The sequence below is a fragment of the Jaculus jaculus genome, chromosome 7 (genome assembly GCF_020740685.1).
Source record: "Jaculus jaculus isolate mJacJac1 chromosome 7, mJacJac1.mat.Y.cur, whole genome shotgun sequence".
Lineage (NCBI taxonomy): Eukaryota > Metazoa > Chordata > Mammalia > Rodentia > Dipodidae > Jaculus > Jaculus jaculus.
In genome coordinates, this window is record NC_059108.1 from 117,652,129 (window position 1) to 117,670,959 (window position 18,831).

An 18,831-nucleotide genomic window follows, 5' to 3' on the forward strand; every position below is an offset into this window, starting at 1 on the left:
AGCCTATTAGACTCTGAAAACTAAGGACACTCGTGAAATACTGATTCAGGAAGCCAATAAGTTACAAAATTCCGCAAGACTTCTCCAAATGTTTATAAAGGCTGTACACAGGCAGTAGGGAAGGGAGACTCTCTAGTGAAGCTAGTGAAATTTGGCAGGGAAATCAGGTGATGCAACTTTTGTGAATTATCCACAATGTGGTAGGCTTTCTGGAGATGCCCTGTCCATGCTCCAGGGAGTAGCCCCTCACCCAAACTCACTGGTTCACTACATGAGACACGTGTGGGACCATTTCTTTGTCACCAGTGCCCTACGTAGGGTGATTAGAATTTGTTTCTGTCATATCATCCACAGTTGTATTTTTTGAAGATGTGTCTGATACTTGCAAGAAGAACCATTTACCTAAATTTCTGGCAGAGTCCACATGACATGTGGCACAAAGTGGCAAGACCAGGGAGTCAGAAAAGGCATGAAAGGAAGTAGGGGCTCATACAGAAGTGAGGAACTGAATGAATTGCCAATGACTTCTCTAAACTTTGCTGCAAAGCTTGACCAGAAATGGCATTCTCCAGAAAAAAAGAAAAGAAAATCATAAGTAGTGATTCTTTTTCTCAACAGAACACAGGCAGTAGGTGTCTGCATCAGCTTTTTGATGAAAGAGTTGCATAGTCATTGAACTATAAGATTTGAAGTGGTACTTGTCACACGGCTAATACAGGCTGACAGGATTTTGAGCACAAATGAAAGCCTAAACCTGTTTTCCACCTTCTCCCTTTCCTTCACACACACACACACATACACACACACACACACACACACACACACACACACACACACACACAACCTTTTAAATCCCTGGTAACTACGGACAGCACATATTCAACTCTAAGAACACTGGACATTTATTTTTGCTTATTTTCCTTAGGATTATTACAAGAAAAAAATATAATAGCAACATTATAAATAGGACTTTTGGCTATTTTACACATGCCTGTATAATGAATTTTAGAACTGTGTATGGTATTGTAACATTTCATGATTCTAGACAGATTTCTATAAACTTTTCAGTTTACTTGAATGGAAATATGCCACAAAAATCACCACAGATGCCAAAACTAAAGAGAATACTAGAAGTCATTTTTCCCAGAACATTTTGTACTTATCCAGGGGCATAAAAGGAAGATGAAAGTCAATAAACAAAAAGATGCCAGATATTGGAATATATGCATAAAACTATACTCTGGGATTAAAATGAAATATCAGAAACTTTTGGAAGAAGATGACCAAGCTTAATACTAGGTCTTCATCATAAAATCTCTATAGAAATTGATGAAAAGGGAAGAGAAAAGAAAATGTAGACCTCTAAGATAAATCAACTATACACAAAGTACAGAAGAAAGAAGCAACTGTGAATCAAATAAGGTTTTGAAAACCCACTGCACATATGTTACAATTTCCAACAGAGGTAGATTCTGAAGGAACAGAATTAGAAAGTGATCAGAGGGGCTGGAGAGATGGCTTAGCGGTGAAGCACTTGTCTGTGAAGCCTAAGGACCCTGGTTCGAAGCTCCATTCCCCAGGACTCACATTAACCAGATGCAGAAGGGGGTGCATTTGCAGTGGCTGGAGGCCCTGCCATGCCCATTCTCTCCCACCCTCCCTCCTTCTCTCTCTCTCTCTCTCTCTCTCTCTCACCTTCAAATAAATAAATAAATAATCAAAAAAATTAAGGAGATATAAAGGGAGAGAAAGGAAGGGAAGAGGGTACTTAATAGGTTGGTATTGTATATATTTAACTACAATGATTGAGATGGGGAGGTAATATTATAGAGAATGGAATTTCAAAGGGGAAAGTGCAGGGGGGGGTATCACCATGGGATATTTTTTATAATCATGGAAAATGCTAATAAAAATTGTGAAAAAATACACTGTCCAACTCTAAAAAAATAAAATAAAAAGAAGTGGAAAAAAAGAAATTAGAAAGGTTGCAAGTAAAGAAATTTTTTTTAAGTGATCAGAGAAAACACTGTTGCATCTTTCATTGACTATTTTAGAACTTATATCAACAAATCAAGAGAGAAAAAGTGAGACATCCTACTTGGGCAATCCAGTAGAAGGAGTTGCTAGAGTCCTAAAGAAAGACAATATAGGCCACTGTACCAGAAATTTCCCACAGGAATCAGTGTCAAGACTACAAGCACAAATTGACCTAGCAGGCATCTTCATGTGAGCCCTAGGAGATCCTCATCTGGGTCTCTTCAGTCTCCTTCCTTCATGCCATGAATTAGAATCATGCGTAGAATGGTTAAGAATGGCTGAGATGTTGAGATTATAGAACGTTCAGAGGCTCTATAATTGCTTCAGAATAAAGATATTTTTAATATCTAGTTTGCATAAGTACAAGGCAAAGCATATTTGAGAGATACATACTAAAGAAGGTCATCTTCAGAATCTATAAAGTAAATTTATGCCAAAAGACCTTAATGTATCTTAACGCATGTATCAGTTTAACTAATTATGAAGATCTTTGTGTGCATAGGACATTTCCATCTTAAAAACAGAAAACCTCTTGGATTTGACTTCCCACTCATTTCTCCCCCCCCCCCTTTCTCTCCTCTCTCTGCAAACTCTAAGTCACAGATAGAACCTGGATGTTTTTGGCACACACAGGAGAATTAGAGTGGTGGCATCCAAATAGCTGCCAACAACTGGTGCTCCAATACCTTGAAAACATTCTAAACTATGAGCACTTACCTGCTTAGACCCAACATATTCACTGTCCATGTACCAACCAATGACTTTGGACACAAATCTTTCTCCCCAGTGTCAAAATTATAACCTCTAAATATGGAACCTAAAAAAAAGATGGCTTTTGCCAAACACCAATGACCATTATTTAAAGACTCATGAGCTGTACTAATTGCACTTTCAGCCCAACAATCACACTTAGTGCAAGTATTGGAACTTGACTTCACAACTCACCTAAGTCAACATGAAGGTGCACATGCACCTGGAGATCTCTTAAGAGAAGTGCTCAAGGTGTGTGCCTCCCTCCCAATCTAGACCCCTGATGCCATTGAGTATCGGATAGAGTACAGAGACATGGTATTTCTCCCCTTGAAAGGGCAGTTTACTTCCAAGAACATCATCAAGACACTTTGCACTCCGTCATACATGCTACATCTTGTACATATGTCATTGCTAGTGGGCTTAAGTTCACTAACCCTCTCATTCTCTTAGTCATATACTCAACCTACAGTGTTTGCAACAAAGACTAAACTTATTACCAACTCTTGTCTTCATTTTTAAAAATAACATAAAACTGTATCCTGAGGATATCAGCTTTAATTCAGATATCTAGTGATTAACTAAATCATTTCCTGAACTATGTTTCTTACATTAGACCCTGGCTGCCTTTTTTAGGAATTTAACATATTTCCAGCAAAACTTACAGAACATGCCAGATTCCCAGTTTCTTCTCAAGAGGCACTAGGTACAATAATTTGTACTGAATTAAGTCTCAGGGTTCCCATTCTAAATTTTATCTCACCTTTTCCACAGCCTAATTCTTTCTAAAGAGTAAAATACATTATTTTGCAATTTTATTTTCTAAAGCTGAATAAATATTAAACCAATTGCAAACAATAATAATCTAAACACTTCTATGAATATAAAATAGCTCACTTAACCCTATTATAGACTGGAGCCACAAAAACTGGACGCACCAATATCTTTTTTAAGAAACATATATTTAAAAACATGATACTTACAGCCAACCATCATCATGGCCACTGAAAACATCTTCTCCACATCTGTGGTAGGAGCTATGTTTCCAAATCCTATGGTAGTAAGGCTTGTCATGGTAAAGTAGAGAGAGGACACATACAGTGAGTCCTTGCTGGGTCCTCCTTCCCAGATCCCTGCACTGCTATTGTATCGATATGGAGTCCCAATGCTCAAGGCCAGCTGGTAGAGCCAGCTGTCTATTTGGATGGTGTTGGTGACTTCATCGATGACTTCGTAGTCTCCAATGCTATACCATATGCAGGCCAGCCAGTGTGCAACAAGTCCAAACACACACACCAGGAGTACAAGGACCGCAGCTCCATATTCCAGATAATGGTCCAATTTCCTAGCCACACGGCCCAGTCGTAAGAGACGCACCACTTTTAAAGAACTGAAGAGACTGCTGATTCCCTGTATAAAACAAAAGAAATGACAACACATTTTCAGGGAAGAAAAGGGCAGGAAAACAATACAGCTGGTCATTTCTGAGAACTTGTCCACCCAGATGAATACCAACAAAAAAAATGCACAAAATCAAACTATGATTTTAAGTTTGAAGAAAGGACACATGATAAACTTTTTAAAAAATACAAATGTCCAAAATGGGATATTGTTTTAAGCTTTCACTAGCTAAAACATTTTTTTCATTTGCTAATGAATACCCAATTCATTTTCACACATGGAATATAAAATGACCAAAAAAGGAGAAAAAATTGCAAAGGTAATATGGCAGAGTTTAGATAAAGAGATGATGAATTCAGATCTCTATTTTTTTCTTCCAATGAGATTTCTCCTCTACCCTAAAAGGTTTAATTTATTTCTTATTTTATAATAGCTAAAAATAGCCAAGTTTTGAATAAGGAAAGTCTCACCAACAAGGAAACAATGCCTCTGGGCTCATGAGAACAGACAGCAAATATCTGTGAGCCTCCATAGCCATGATAAACACAAGATCTTCGTAACTGAAAACCAGAACAGAGCTAAACCTCTGAGTAAACCACGCCCTAATTCCCATCATCTTCTAGTACAAGCCATAAAAATGAATGCCAAATGGGAAAAGCAGCCAGAAAAATTCATATTGTGTTGAGATGCTTAAGACACCTAGCAAAGGACTATACATACACATGAAAACACAGCACAGGCTTTTCTGAAATCACTTGGGTAGAAGCGGAAAGGGGGACAGCATAAAATGTTCTTGTGATGCAGATTGCAAAGCAGGCCAGGAGGGAAGTTAAAGCAAAGACCTGGGAAGCTCTCCCCTACAAATCAAGTGAGGCCTGTGGCTTCCTTGCTGTGAATTGTCTCCCAGATGTGGACAAGGAATCCAGCAGAACTGACCAGTTCTGCTCAACATGGAGTCTTGGGGACTGCAGTGGAGTGTATGTGGCATTCACACAGCTCTAATTATGGCATGGGAAACTTCTTGACAGTTAAAGTCAAAAATAATAAGACTGAATCTGGTTTGTTATACTGTACTCCATGGCTAGCATGGGTTTAAATTTTTCATGATGAAAGTTTGGGAGAAAATGAGCAATGGAACACAGAGACTAGAAATAAGAGATTCTAAGGTGACAAGTAGCAGAGTCATTCTGAGTTTCATCTAAACCTTGATTTCTTCAGGCTGGCCTCAGTTTCAGCTGCCAGCTCTCAGACGCTGTGTCATCTAAGCAGCCTAACAAAAAGTACTGTTTCAGTTGAACGCTTTTGGTGAAAACAAGTTATTTAATATAGGTAGTTAAAAGAAGTAGAATTATTAAAATGGACAAGACAATTAGCATAACCCAATGACATAAGATAAGGTAAGAAGGTTCAAGTCAGCTTGGAAGAGTTCAACCACGGAGCTGTGTGACTGTGAAGAATGACAAAACAAACATTTGTTGAACATTTCTGCAGACTGGGCTCAGGGTTGAGCCCTGGGGATATTAAAATAAATATATATTGTTTTTGCTTTAAAGCAACCTGTACCTGAAATGTATGAAATACACAGAGTTCTAACTAAAAATTAAAACAATGTTACTATAGATATTCTTTTTTTAGGTAGCTTGAATTGGTAAAGAAACAGTGGGTTTCTCTTTAAATATCACATTGAAAAATCATTTTTTTTTCCTTTGGAGCATAATAGCATGCTTTATTTCCCATTATGCATATAAAGGAAGACAGACATGCCAACTGTACACACTTCTAATTTGACAGACTAATCTTATAAGTATTGCACAATTTAGGAAGAGGCATATAAATTATTAAATTGTTACCTGAACAAACTATCAAGACAATCAATTAAGCCACATTTTTTGTTGTTGATTATTTTTCCATGAAAACAATTAATTTGACAAATCTCATAAAGAACAAGTTATCTAAACTATGTGTCTAAGAATTTGGTTTAATAAAAACTGGTTGAAGCTGTCATAAATATTCGCTTTGGTCTTAATATTATACACAAAAGACTGTTATTCTTCCAAGTATTCTCAGGTGAAAGCAAAAGAAAATATATATGGTTTTATTCCCTTAATAGGCAGAAACAAATATTTTACTAAATACCAGTGCACTAAGAACACAATATCAATATCCCACATACAAGACACATATAAACAAAAAAAAAAAAATCCCAAATTTGCACTTTCTTTAAAGAACCTGTTTATATTTAACATTTCAAATTCCCTCCAATTTTTCCACTGCAATTCTGAGGAAACATTTCCCTCTAATTGCCATCAATAGAATAAGACTTTAAGATATTGCTGTCTTGTCTTTCTATAAGACTTCAAATCATTTCTAAATTTTTTCTCAATAAAAACAAAACAATGACAAAGAATAAATCTTTTCCCCATTTGAACTAAAAGAAACAGCTACAAGCCGTCACTAGAATGTGGACAATCACAATCTACTAGCTTCCCCAGTCTCCAGGAAGCAATGTCTCCAAAAGGAGGTAGCCCAGCCTGATGGGCACTTGTTCTAGAAGGCACTTTGTCAAAGGTGTGTTTTCCACAGCTAGCCCAACATTACTTGAATGTGTGAACATTGTAAACTTTTTGTCATAGGTTCTATGACTATATTGTTACCTAGTTTTTAACCAACTTCCCAACAGATAGCTTTCAAAATCGTGTGTGTGTGTGTGTGTGTGTGTGTGTGTGTGTGTGCGCGCGCACATGCCCACAACACACTTGTCAGGTCACAGTACAACTTTAGGACTCATTACTTGCTTCCACCTTACTTGAAGCAGGGTATCTCGTTGTTCACTGCTGCATTCGCCAAGCTAGCTGACCTGCAAGCTTCCGAGCGGTTCTCTTGTCTCTGCCTTTCTTCTTCCATAGGCACACTGGGATTACAAAATGCTAGCACCATACCTGGTTTACATAGGCTCTAGGGCTCTGAACTCTCACCCTCAAGATTGTCTAACAAGTATTTTTTTTTCCAATGAGCCATATCTACAGCCCCCAAAATCATTTTCTTAGATTACCCTTCTCCATTTTCTGTCACGAGCTAGGATGCTCACAAGTGCCTTCAGCCTCTTCTAGGTGACCAATGGCATATTCAGGTTGCCAACTGTCTTCTGTTTATGGGTGATTCACAGGACCACTTCTCAGCAGACAGACAGGCACACACACACACACACATACACACACACATTTTCTCTTGAGTTTCTTAAACATAAGCAGACTCTCCATTAGACAACTTATTTTATTCTCACTTCTAACTCATAGATAATACTACACAAGCGACTAGCCTAGAATTTTTTAAAGGCACATTTATCTAATCATGTCTTTTTCTGACATAAAATAACTTCCTATTAGTCTATTACATATGGGATTGAATATTAGTATCCCACGATAAATGTGAAACCCATGACGACATGGTCATGCTACTGCCTTGCTCAGCTCAGCATAGAGCACAGGATGCCCATGGTACTGCTTGCTCTGTTGGAAGATATTCATCCCCCGCTTAAAACATTCTTCCCTCCTACTTTCTTGGCAGCTAGGACCTTGGTGGTTATGACTATTGCAAATATTCTCTCCTCCATGAACACTTTCCTGTCATCTGTCTACCACCACTATCTTCATTGTCATGTTCTCACCTTCTCTGTCACCTAGAATGATGTGTCCTTCTCTGTGTTATCAAACACTCGAGGCACATTCCTGTACCACAACAATCATCACTATCACATTCAGAAATTAATAGTCAGTGCATCCAAATTTTATCATACAAGCAAATGTGGGGGTACACTTAGGGAGCCTTGATTAATAGCAAACTATGTGATTTGACAGTAGACTATAGAAAAGAAACAGTCAGTATAACATTGAGTTGCATGAGTAGAGATTGCCATTGAGAATGAAAGGAAAAGTCTTGATTTCTGGACTGACCAGAAGAGACAAAATGTACATATTCATTAGAATACAGTCAGAAAAGAGCTCAAAAATTACATATTGGGGAATGGGGAAGAAGTTTAAAAAAAAAAAAAAAGAGAATGGATCAGGGCCCCATTACCATTCACAGGTCATGGATGAGGGTTGATTTCATTCTATAAAATTCTACTGTGAGGGCTGGAGAGATGACTTAGTGGTTAAGGCACTTGCCTGCAAAGCCAAAGGACTTTGGTTCAATTCCCCAGGACCTACGTAAGCCAGATGTACAAGGGGGCAAATGCATCTGGAGTTTGTTTACAGTGTCTGGAAGCCCTGGAATGTCCAATCATTCTCTCTCTCTCTCTCTCTCTCTCTCTCTCTCTCTCTCTCTCTCCCTCTCCCTCTCCCTCTCCCTCTCCCTCTCCCTCTCCCTCTCCCTCTCCCTCTCCCTCTCCCTCTCCCTCTTTCCCTCTCTTAAAAATAAAATATTTTTAAAATTCTTAGTGTGAGAATCCTCACTTATAGTTAAAGATAAGGAGTAGCCAGATACACCAAAGCTTTAACAAGCTTGTGCCATGCACTTCCATGCAGTTAGGCAGTCAAAATGATAGCTTATTGACTGCCACACAGAAGACAGAACAGGGAGGTAATCACTGTGTGTTCACTACATGCCAGCGGCAGGTACTGTTCTTTGTGATTTCTGTAAATCAGCTAACTATTCTTCAAGACAATTCTACAATAAGGATCAAGAAAACATGGCTCAGAAAAGCTAAGTAACATCATTAAGTTTTCATAGCCAGTAAATGAAAGACCTAAGATAAAACATGGGCAGTATGACTCCAAAGCTCACTCTAGCTAGAGCATACACACACTCCCACATTCATGCTTGCTATTTTAGCTTAGATGTGGGGTATTACCTACACAGCTGGAAGAAAGACTAAATGCTTAAGCTCCCTTCTCACCACTTAGTCAAGACAGGGCTCCACAGTGGAGGGGAGTGTGCATGGAAATGTGCGATTCTCTGACATGGAATGACTCATTTAATTCTCACAATAGCAGGACTGCTACCTTCATTACTCACACTAAAGCCACCGTAGGCACCAATGGAAACTCTACTCAGACCCAGCACTCCAGATTCTTAGCACATTTTCCTAATTCCCATCTGCTTTGTCATCTTCCTGCTCTTCCCTGAAAACTTCCTACATACTCAGCACAAGACGTAACAGCCCTCAAGGCCCTCTGAGGGCCCATCTTGAATGTAAGGGTAAGCATAAGCTCGTCTGTAGGGCTTTAATACCCGCATCCTCATCTCTGTCTATATCCTGGAGCACATTTCCTACTATTCCTGTTTCAGAGCAATCATGTTCCACTCTTACCAATCCATTCTGCTGCCAAACACCATGGCAAGTTGTGCCCCTGAATTTTCTGTGTTCCCTTCACCTCTTTATCAAATCAGAAACTTATTCAAAATTTATAATACACAAATAACTAAGTTTTTCTTTGTCTGGAAAGTCTCAGTCTCCATCGTTTTGTATTTAAGAAAAAGGAATCATTACAGATCAAAACCCAAAATGACCTAAAACCAAATGTCCATCCCAATAGAATGGATAAATAAGTTATAGTACATTTACCCAATGGAATGCTCACCAAAAATAAGCCATAACACATGAGAATTACAATCAATATAAATAATAAATAAATTTAAAAATAATTTAAAAAATCATACTGAACAAGAACAAGACATGAGGAAGTATGCACTATATGATTCTATGAGTGAAAATCCAAACTGAGGAAGAACTACCCTGTGAAGCTAGAAGTGAAAACAGTACCTCCAATTGTTGGGGAGACTGGGTGACTAGGTATGTTCACCTGATAAAATTCTTTGAGATGTACACTTATTTAAGTATGCTACAAGTAAATTAAAAGATGTTACAGAAGACACAATAGTGATTGTTCTATAGTTAACATATCACTAGAACATAGTTTAGATTCATCATTTCTGCCCCATCATATGATTATATCCAACATCTAAAATCAGATCTTTTTGACATTTTCTGAATCATTCTAATAACCTTTAGATTGGGCCACAAATTGGTTTTCATTGACCACTGGAAACTTTATCTCATTCCTGTGATATTACTAGATACTTTTAGATACTATTCTTAAAAAAAAAAAAAGTCCCTCCTATGCTTCTGTGGTGGTTTGAATAGATGGCCCCCAATATATTCAGTTGTTTGTTTGTAGTTTGCATCTGCAGACACTTGGCTGGAGGCATTATCACCGGGTGGATCTTAAGGTGTGGTGGTGGGTTTCAGATTACAATCTAAAGATATGCAAAGTGTGCCTAGCTAGAGTTCATGAAGTACCTTGTGCTGTGAGGCTTTTGGCTTTAGGCTTGTACTTCTCTGTTTCTGCTTGGTCCTGTGAAGCAGGCCAGTTTCTTCTGCCATTATGGAACTTCCGCTGGATCTGTAAGCTTCAATAAATATCCCTTCCTCCATAATTGTGCTTGGTCTGGAAGTTCATCTCAGTGAACCTGAAGCTGTCTGCTACAGCTCCCTATACTTTTTATAAAAATGTCTTGATGTCCTACAAGTTTTATCTGTTCATTTATTTTCTGCTTCATTTCACTCCAAACTTTCCAATTTTTCCATGCCCTCCTCTGCAGTCTAATGGTCCTCTGCCTCTATTCTAAACTCTGAGATCTTACAGCACAAATCCCTGGGATTCTTCTGGTGGAACAGAATATCAAACACACCAAATGCATAATAGAACACAGTGGGGTAATAGAGAACTTTCGCCTTCCTACGCAATTTGACAAGTCGTCCCCCCCCCCCCCACACCACATCCTGGCCACAATAGCATAAGAAACAATATCCAAGAGATGTCCCTACACTTTTGACTCTTTCCTGTTAACTCTTTCAGTTATATTTACAAATGGAAGTTATTATCAGCACAAAAATAATTTCTTATGATAATAAATCCATCCAAAATACGAATCAATACTGTCATTTGATCCTCAAAACAAGAAGGTAATTCAGCCAATATTGTTTCCAACTTCTGCCCCAGGCTTTATACCCACGAAAAGATTAATCAACAAACTTTTTCATCCAAGGACCCCATAACAACTAAGCAAAAAAGTAGAAATTTAGACTGCAGTGTCCAGTTGTATGGATTTTCACAAAACTACATGGGGCAGTCTTTCAACACAAGATTTTTGACACAATATTCTTTTTAAAAGTAACTGTAGGGCTGGAGAGATGGCTTAGCGGTTAAGTGCTTGCCTGTGAAGCCTAACGACCCCGGTTTGAGGCTCAATTCTACAGGAACCACGCTAGCCAGATGCACAAGGGGGCACACATGTCTGGAGTTTGTTTGCAGTGGCTGGAGGCCCTGGCACACCCATTCTCTTTCTCTCTCTCTCTCTCTCTCTCTCTCTCTCTCTCTATCTCTATCTATCTATCTATCTATCTGCCTCTTTCTCTCTCTGTCACTCTCAAATAAATAAATAAAAATGAACAACAACAAAAAAAATTTTTTAATTAAAAAAAAGTAACCATAGTTGTTTCCTTTTCTGTATGAGTACCTCTTGGAAAAATGAACCTCCAGCCCAGTGATAGAAACATTTTCCCCAACCTCAGTCCTCCTCATTCCCTGCCTCCTTTATTATACAGCATCACAGTCCCAACAATACCAGGACCATGAATTCCTTGTCATCTCTGATCCTCTTATACCTTCTGCCAAAACTTGTATCATCAGTCAGTTATTTATATTTATTTATTTATTTATAATTTTATATTTTATAATATTATGCAAATATTATTTATTTATTAAAATTTTATTTATTAGAGGTAGAGACAGTATGAGTACACCAGGGGCCCTTGCCACTGCAAAAGAACTCCAGACACATGTGCCACTCTGTGCATTTGGCTTTATGTGAGTAGTGGGGAAACAAACCCCAGCCACAGACCCTGCAAGCAAGCACCTTTAACCATCGAGCCATTCCCCCAGCTCTGTGATCAACATTCTTTATGCCTGCATTGAGAACTGCTTCAGAAAGCCACACATTAGAGATGACTTGCATTATATTCACTACCATCAACCTTAAAGTACCTTTCAACTACTTATCAATTTTGCTATTTTTACCTGTAAATTCATCTACTTGGTATATTTTAAACTGTCTTTCCTCAAAACTTAAATCATTCCTCACTCAATTAGATTTTGCCATAGACATTTAAATACTTTATAGCCCTGTCCGTAAAAATAATAATACACCCCTTTCCTACCGTAACATCAGTTATCTGATTAAGAAAATAAGAACCCAAGAAGTATCCTTACAATCTTTTTCTAGCATGCCCTATTCCTAATCTACCTTTAAATTTTCTGAACTTTAATTCCTACCTCTCAAATTTGTCTACTTGTCTCCGTCTCCACTGTCAGCTCCTTTGAGTGTCTATGAGCATCTTTCTCCTAAACCTTCAGGATTTTCCTAAGGTTCAAGGCATTTATTTGGACCCATTTAATCTGTTCAGGTCATTACAAAACTATTGCCTATTCAAAATTGCTACCAGCTGCACACAGTATGGTAGCATTTCATGGCTACAGCCTGCTTAGTTTTACAGACTTGTATGATTCGACTTGGGCTTATCACTATAACTTTAGTCTTCACTCATCTTCTGCTCCTCCTTCTTCACCCTACTTTTAATGTTTTGAATATACCTGGTTCCCTCAAGCACAGGGACTGTGCCCTTGCTGTTTGTTCTTGATGGAATGTTAGACAACTCTTTCATGTGCCTGTCCTAGCCTACATGTTTCTATTAATACTTTGTAGCTCAGCACAGTCATTGCCTCCTCAGAGAACCTTCCCTTTCCAATCTAGACCAGGTCATTGCATTATATAATCTCAAAGTGTCCTACATATTCCCTTCCTGACATCTGTCTCCTTGTGGTTATATGTGCTCATCATATTTTCTTCATTCTTTTATCCCTAGCACAGTCCAGCATTTTGAACACACAGTAGGCACTCAAATAGTTATTTAAAGAATAAGAACACCATTGAAAGAATAAAATGATAAGGCATAAATCTCTCAGAATAATTTCTGACCCCTCCAATGCTGATATTATAATAAATAATTAATAGATATATAATCTTCACAAGTAGACTCCATCAGGAGACTGTATAGAAACCACAAAACAATAATAAGCTCTGTTTCATAAGCACTGGGTTCTTATTCTAAATAGCTTTTATACATGAATGGCTACACAGTCCATTTCAATTTCCTTTTGTCGAGTGCAATTTAAAGACTGAAAGAAAATTGGAAACTACGTTTGTTATCTGAACCTCTAACCCAGATAACAAATTCTATTGCCTCCTTCCTATTCAGAATTCACTTCTCTGACTCATGCTACCAAGAGCTCCACAGGGAAATAATCCTAATTACTCCAAGCATTAGCGGCATCCTTCAGCAGGGGATCTGAATTTAAATAACTTGTCCATAACACCTGCTCTCACCAATTTACATTCTTCCTGAAACACAGTGGCGTGGATTAATACAACTCGTATGTACATGTGAACATACACAGACACATACTGAGAAGGTGATGAGAAAGAACGTGATGGTATTTCCTTTAGAATAATCATTTACTAATATTTGATGGTTCTTATGGTAGAAGAGACATTTTCTTTGACATTCACTGAGTCCACAGTAAATATAAACCCTAATCAAAATATGTAACCTGAGCCAGGTGTGGTGGTGCATGCCTTTAATCACAGCCTTTGGGAGGCAGAGGTAGGAGGATCACTGTAAGTTCAAGGCCACCCTGAGACTGACTACATAGTGAATTCCAGACCAGCCCAGACTAGAGTGAAACCCTACCTCGAAACAACAACAACAAAATGCAACCTGCAAAGAAGTATGGGCTGGAGAGATGGCTTAGCAGTTAAGCACTTGCCTGTGAAGCCTAAGGACCCCAGTTCGAGGCTCCATTCTCCAGGACCCACTTTAGCCAGATGCACAAGGGGGCACAGGCATCTGGAGTTCATTTGCAGTGTCTGGAGGCCCTGGCATACCCATTCTCTCTCTCTCTCTCTCTCTCTCTCTCTGTGTGTGTGTGTGTATGTGTGTGTGTGTGTATGTGTGTCTTTCTCTCTCTCAGTCACACTCAAATAGATTTTTTTTTAAAAAGTACATTACCTAAAGCCTTGACTTTTTCCCAAAATCATGACATATGCACAAGCAAACTCAATCTTGGGATGTTTGGAGTTCTTCTCCAATAAATTTTTCCAGCCTTTAAAATAAAATTCAAGGCTGAGGAGATTGCTCAGCGGTTAAAGGCTTGGAAAGCCTACTAGCCAAGCTTTAATTCCCAGTACTCAGGTAAAGCCAGATGCACAAAGTGACATAGGCACCTGGAGTTCATTTGTAGCAGCAAGAGGACCTGGCAAGGCATTCTCTCTCAATCATTTCTTTCCTCTCCCTCTCACAAATACATAAAAATATTTAGAAAAATAAAACTCTACCACAACTGGCCTTGGCCTACCTCTGCAGACTCACTCTGCTTTGTGCACTCTATTCACAGAGAATGTCAATCCTTCCTTCGAAGCGTCCATCACTGGGGAGTCTCTAAACATGCTGTTTCAAACAACTTCTTTAACCCACCAAATGCTTCTTTTACCTGATAAAATTCTTACTCATCTTCAAGTCTGTGATGAAATCTCATTATTTTAGAGAAACTTCTCTCAACTACTTCTTCAAATAGGTTGAGACTTTTTTTTTTTTTTTGTTTCATGGCATTAATAATTGGTCTAAGAAGTGGTGACTGAATGAAGCATCAGGCAATGAGATTTGAAGCAGAGAGAGGCTTTAATGCTTGCAATAAACTACGTAAGCAGAGATTAATACTAAAAAGAATGAGGGACTGAGAAGATTGTTCAGTGGATGAAGCATTTCATTACACATGAATACCTGAGTTTGAATCCCCAGACTCCATGTAAAAGCACAGAGACCAGGTAGCCTGGAGAACCCATCAGTAAATAACAAGAGATACAACCCACATTCCCCAACAAGGAGGGTCCCTAGAGCAGGGGGAGAACAGGGAGGAAGCTAAAGATGGTACCGACATGGCTGAATACACACTGTGTACATAACTAATAGCAAGAGGAAATAAGAGTAAAATATTTTTAAAAACAACTTACATAATCATCAAGAAGCTGAAAAAAAGAGGCAGAAAGTAACAACTGATCCTGGAAAGTTGTCTTATGACATGCACATCACATGACATATACACATATATACATCATCCTCATATACACAGATCATACACGAGGGAGAGGGAGAGATTAAGTGTATATGTATTTCAATGCTCTCCAAGGAAAGAGAAGCAATGGCAAAGCTAGACTTAGATCTTTAATACAGAGGTCTCTATATCTATCGAGAGTTCTATTTGCAGTAGATATATCAATCTACTTCTCAAGATAGAGGTTCATCTTGAGAAACTAGCTCAAATGGCTACAGGGACCACACAGCCATTTGCAAACCAAAGTTCCAGTTAAGCCAGTACTGTAACTCAACCCAAGTATAAAGATTGGGGAACAAGACCTATTTTATTAATTCCAATCCATAGACAAGAGAAGATGAGATAAGATAACCTGATCAAGTAGAAAATCAGAAGAATAAAAATGAAGGGAATTTGTCCCTTCTCCATCTTCACTCTATGCAGATTCTTAGCACACTGAATGACACCCATCCACAAAGGGTGAGGTGATCTCTTCCACCAAATGCACTGCTTCAAATGCTAATCTCATCCAGAACTTCACAGACACACTCACAAATAATTTTTAACCTGGTAGCTTTGCGTTCTAGTCAGATGAGTCATAAGGGTACCCACTGAAGTGAGACAGAAGTCCAGGAAGTAGAGAGTGATAGAGCACCCAAGTGAAGCTCTCATAGGATGACAGCTAATGCAGCCAAGTGAATAGTCATGTCTTCAGAAGCAATTTTCTCAAAATGACCCTTTTATAATGATTTTAATGATAACATATGGCAATGTGCTTTCAATGGTTATTATAAAAAGATATCAGAGGAAATGATGTTAAAGCAAGATTGTGAGACATAAGAAAGTTGTCAAAAACTAACTCCAGGGCTGGAGAGATAAGGCACTTGCCTGCAAAGCCAAAGAATCTTGGTTCAATTCCCCAGGACCCATGTAAACCAGATGCACAAGGTGGCACATGCACAGAATACATTCCAAATAAATTCTCTCTCTGGTCTTTTAAGGAGTAAATCCTTAGATAAGCTCTAGATGGTTTTATAAACCAGGAATGTCTTGATCAAGGACTTTGGGGACATCCCGTAAGATGCAATCACCAAGAAAAACAGGGGCTTCCCTATTGCCTGGGCTGGCAGAGCATAGGCCTAATATCAATAAGCACCAATACAAAAACACAGGTGACCTAATCACATTGCCCAACCTCCCCTCGTTTATCTCAGTAAAGCTTTATTCAGTCTTTCACCACTATTGTAATAGTCTCTCTCCACTACTACAATAATCCTGAACAAAGCAACCTTTACTGTTACTGAAATTCTTGGCAGAATTTATTTTTAACAGTTCCATGAAAATAGGAAGATTTGGCCGGCGTGGTGGCACACGCCTTTAATCCCAGCACTTGGGAGGCAGAGGTAGGAGGATCACCAAGAATTCGAGGCCACCCTGAGACTCCATAGTGAATTCCAGGTCAGCCTGGGCTAGAGCAAGACCTTACCTTGAAAAAAAAAAAAAAAAACAAAAAAAAAAGGAAGATTTATTTGCTCTTCCACTACTCCCTGTTGCTTAAAATAAAGAAGTAGGGGCTGAGAGATGGCTTAGCACTTAAGGTTTTTGCCTGCAAAGCCTTAGGACTGAACTTTGATTCCCCCAGAACCCATATAAGCCAGATGCACATGGTGGTGCATGCACCTGGAGTTCATCTGCAGTGGCTAGAGGCACCAGTGTGCCTAGTCTCTCTCTCTCTCTCTCTCTCTTGCTCTCTCTCTCTCTCTCTTTCTCTTTCTCTCTCTCTCTATGTATGTGTGTCTTTCTCATAAATTAAAAAATAAAAAATAAAATAAAGAATGAACACAAGGTATATTTGAGGTTAAATTAATAAATGAAATGAAGTAAAGGTATTTTGCTTTTTACATCCTAAGGATGACTTTGAGGAGAAAATACATCTTTTTTGGGACAACCCTATCCATTTCAAAATGTACCGTTGTAGCTTAAAAGTCAATTAAGCAAGTAGTTATAAACTGCATTATGTATCAGAAATACAACTAAGCTAGTAATAAACAACTCAACTTTGTCTTATTAGCGGGCTTTATTGGCTATTTGAGGCTATACATCTTTTGACCACCTCATTCCAAGGATCTCTCTAGTCTAACATATTTGATATCAGGAGCACAGGCATAGGTTTCAGAGGCCCACATGGTACGCTCAGTTTCCTCATTCAAGGAACTCCCTTACACTTTGGGGACCTCATAAGGTTATTTATAGTTAATCTAAAGTGTCTTGCATTCCAGATACAATTTGAGGATGAATTGTGTTCTTTGAAAATGATGTAAACTTCCTAGGAACATAAGTGATAAATTTCCTTCATCAGTTGTTAGACTAATAAAGAAAGACATTTGACCAAAGGTCAAATTATCATGCCAAAGTAGAAATTGTTTATTCATAACAATGTCTAATTTTAGAACAAAGAAATCAAATACAAAGATAAACATATTCCTGGGGTTAGCATGACAAAGTGAAGTAACATCGGGGATAAAGAAGTACAATAGAAAGACCAAGTTGAATAGGGATGAACTCCATTCAATTTCTCCCATAAAAGAACATTAGAATTGTCATTTCTAAGGCATAAAAGACAAAGAAACAACTTCTATCCATAGTTAGGGTACATTTTCAAAATATTAAGGCATGCATATTTCAATGTATGTCAACTTTCTTTGCCTTTATATTAGAATCTTGCCCCAAAGCATAACAATGGGAAGAACTCATCATGAATGAAGATCAGAACAGACGAAGGTTTCTTCATCTATGTTCAGCAAAATCAAATGAAGGAGCCTCATTGCTGGTTATTTCCTATTCCCTCAGAGCTAATTCCCTCAGAAGATGACCTGCCTTGTCTCAGTGAAAAATGTGTGCACAGTAATGTTTCTGTGACATCACCCAATATTCCAAACATAAGAAAGATGTCTGTCATTAACTGTGCGTGTTACCCAACCAAGACCCTCCAGGGATAGGCGTTAAAACCTCAGACCACAGCCACCAGTCTCTGACTTACATAGATCTGACTCTTGCCCACCCTGATTCCTCTTTCGTTGCTAAGATCAACAGTTTAAGAGCAGCTTCAAATTAATCATCCACAATGCTTTGCATGCTAACTCTAAAACTGTCACTAAACATGCATGAAGAGGTGGCACTGCTGGCCATCTGACTGGAAAACTTCTTACATTCATCATAAGGACATAATTCTCGTGAGAAGAGATATGAGGATAGTTTACAAAGAACAGGAATGTCCCATTATCTGTGATGAGATTTGTTCCTGGACCTTTCTTTCCCATCATTAACAGGAAATGGGTATTTGGGGGCAGCATTATAACCTTTAATATTTCATTAACTTGAACAAAATAGAAATTGTGTGTTAAACATCATGGAGGGAACTGAAAATCCAAAC

General features: G+C 38.4%; 1 protein-coding gene across 2 annotated transcripts in view; it reads right to left on the reverse strand.

Annotated features, from left to right (window-relative positions):
• Nucleotides 1-18,831, reverse strand: part of Kcnh5 (potassium voltage-gated channel subfamily H member 5) — a 307,625-nt gene that overhangs the window by 203,179 nt on the left and 85,615 nt on the right. For both annotated transcript variants that reach the window (XM_045154767.1, XM_045154768.1), the window contains one exon: nt 3,771-4,197. In XM_045154767.1, the coding sequence (XP_045010702.1) occupies nt 3,771-4,197 (427 nt within the window). The remainder of the gene's footprint in view (nt 1-3,770; nt 4,198-18,831) is intronic.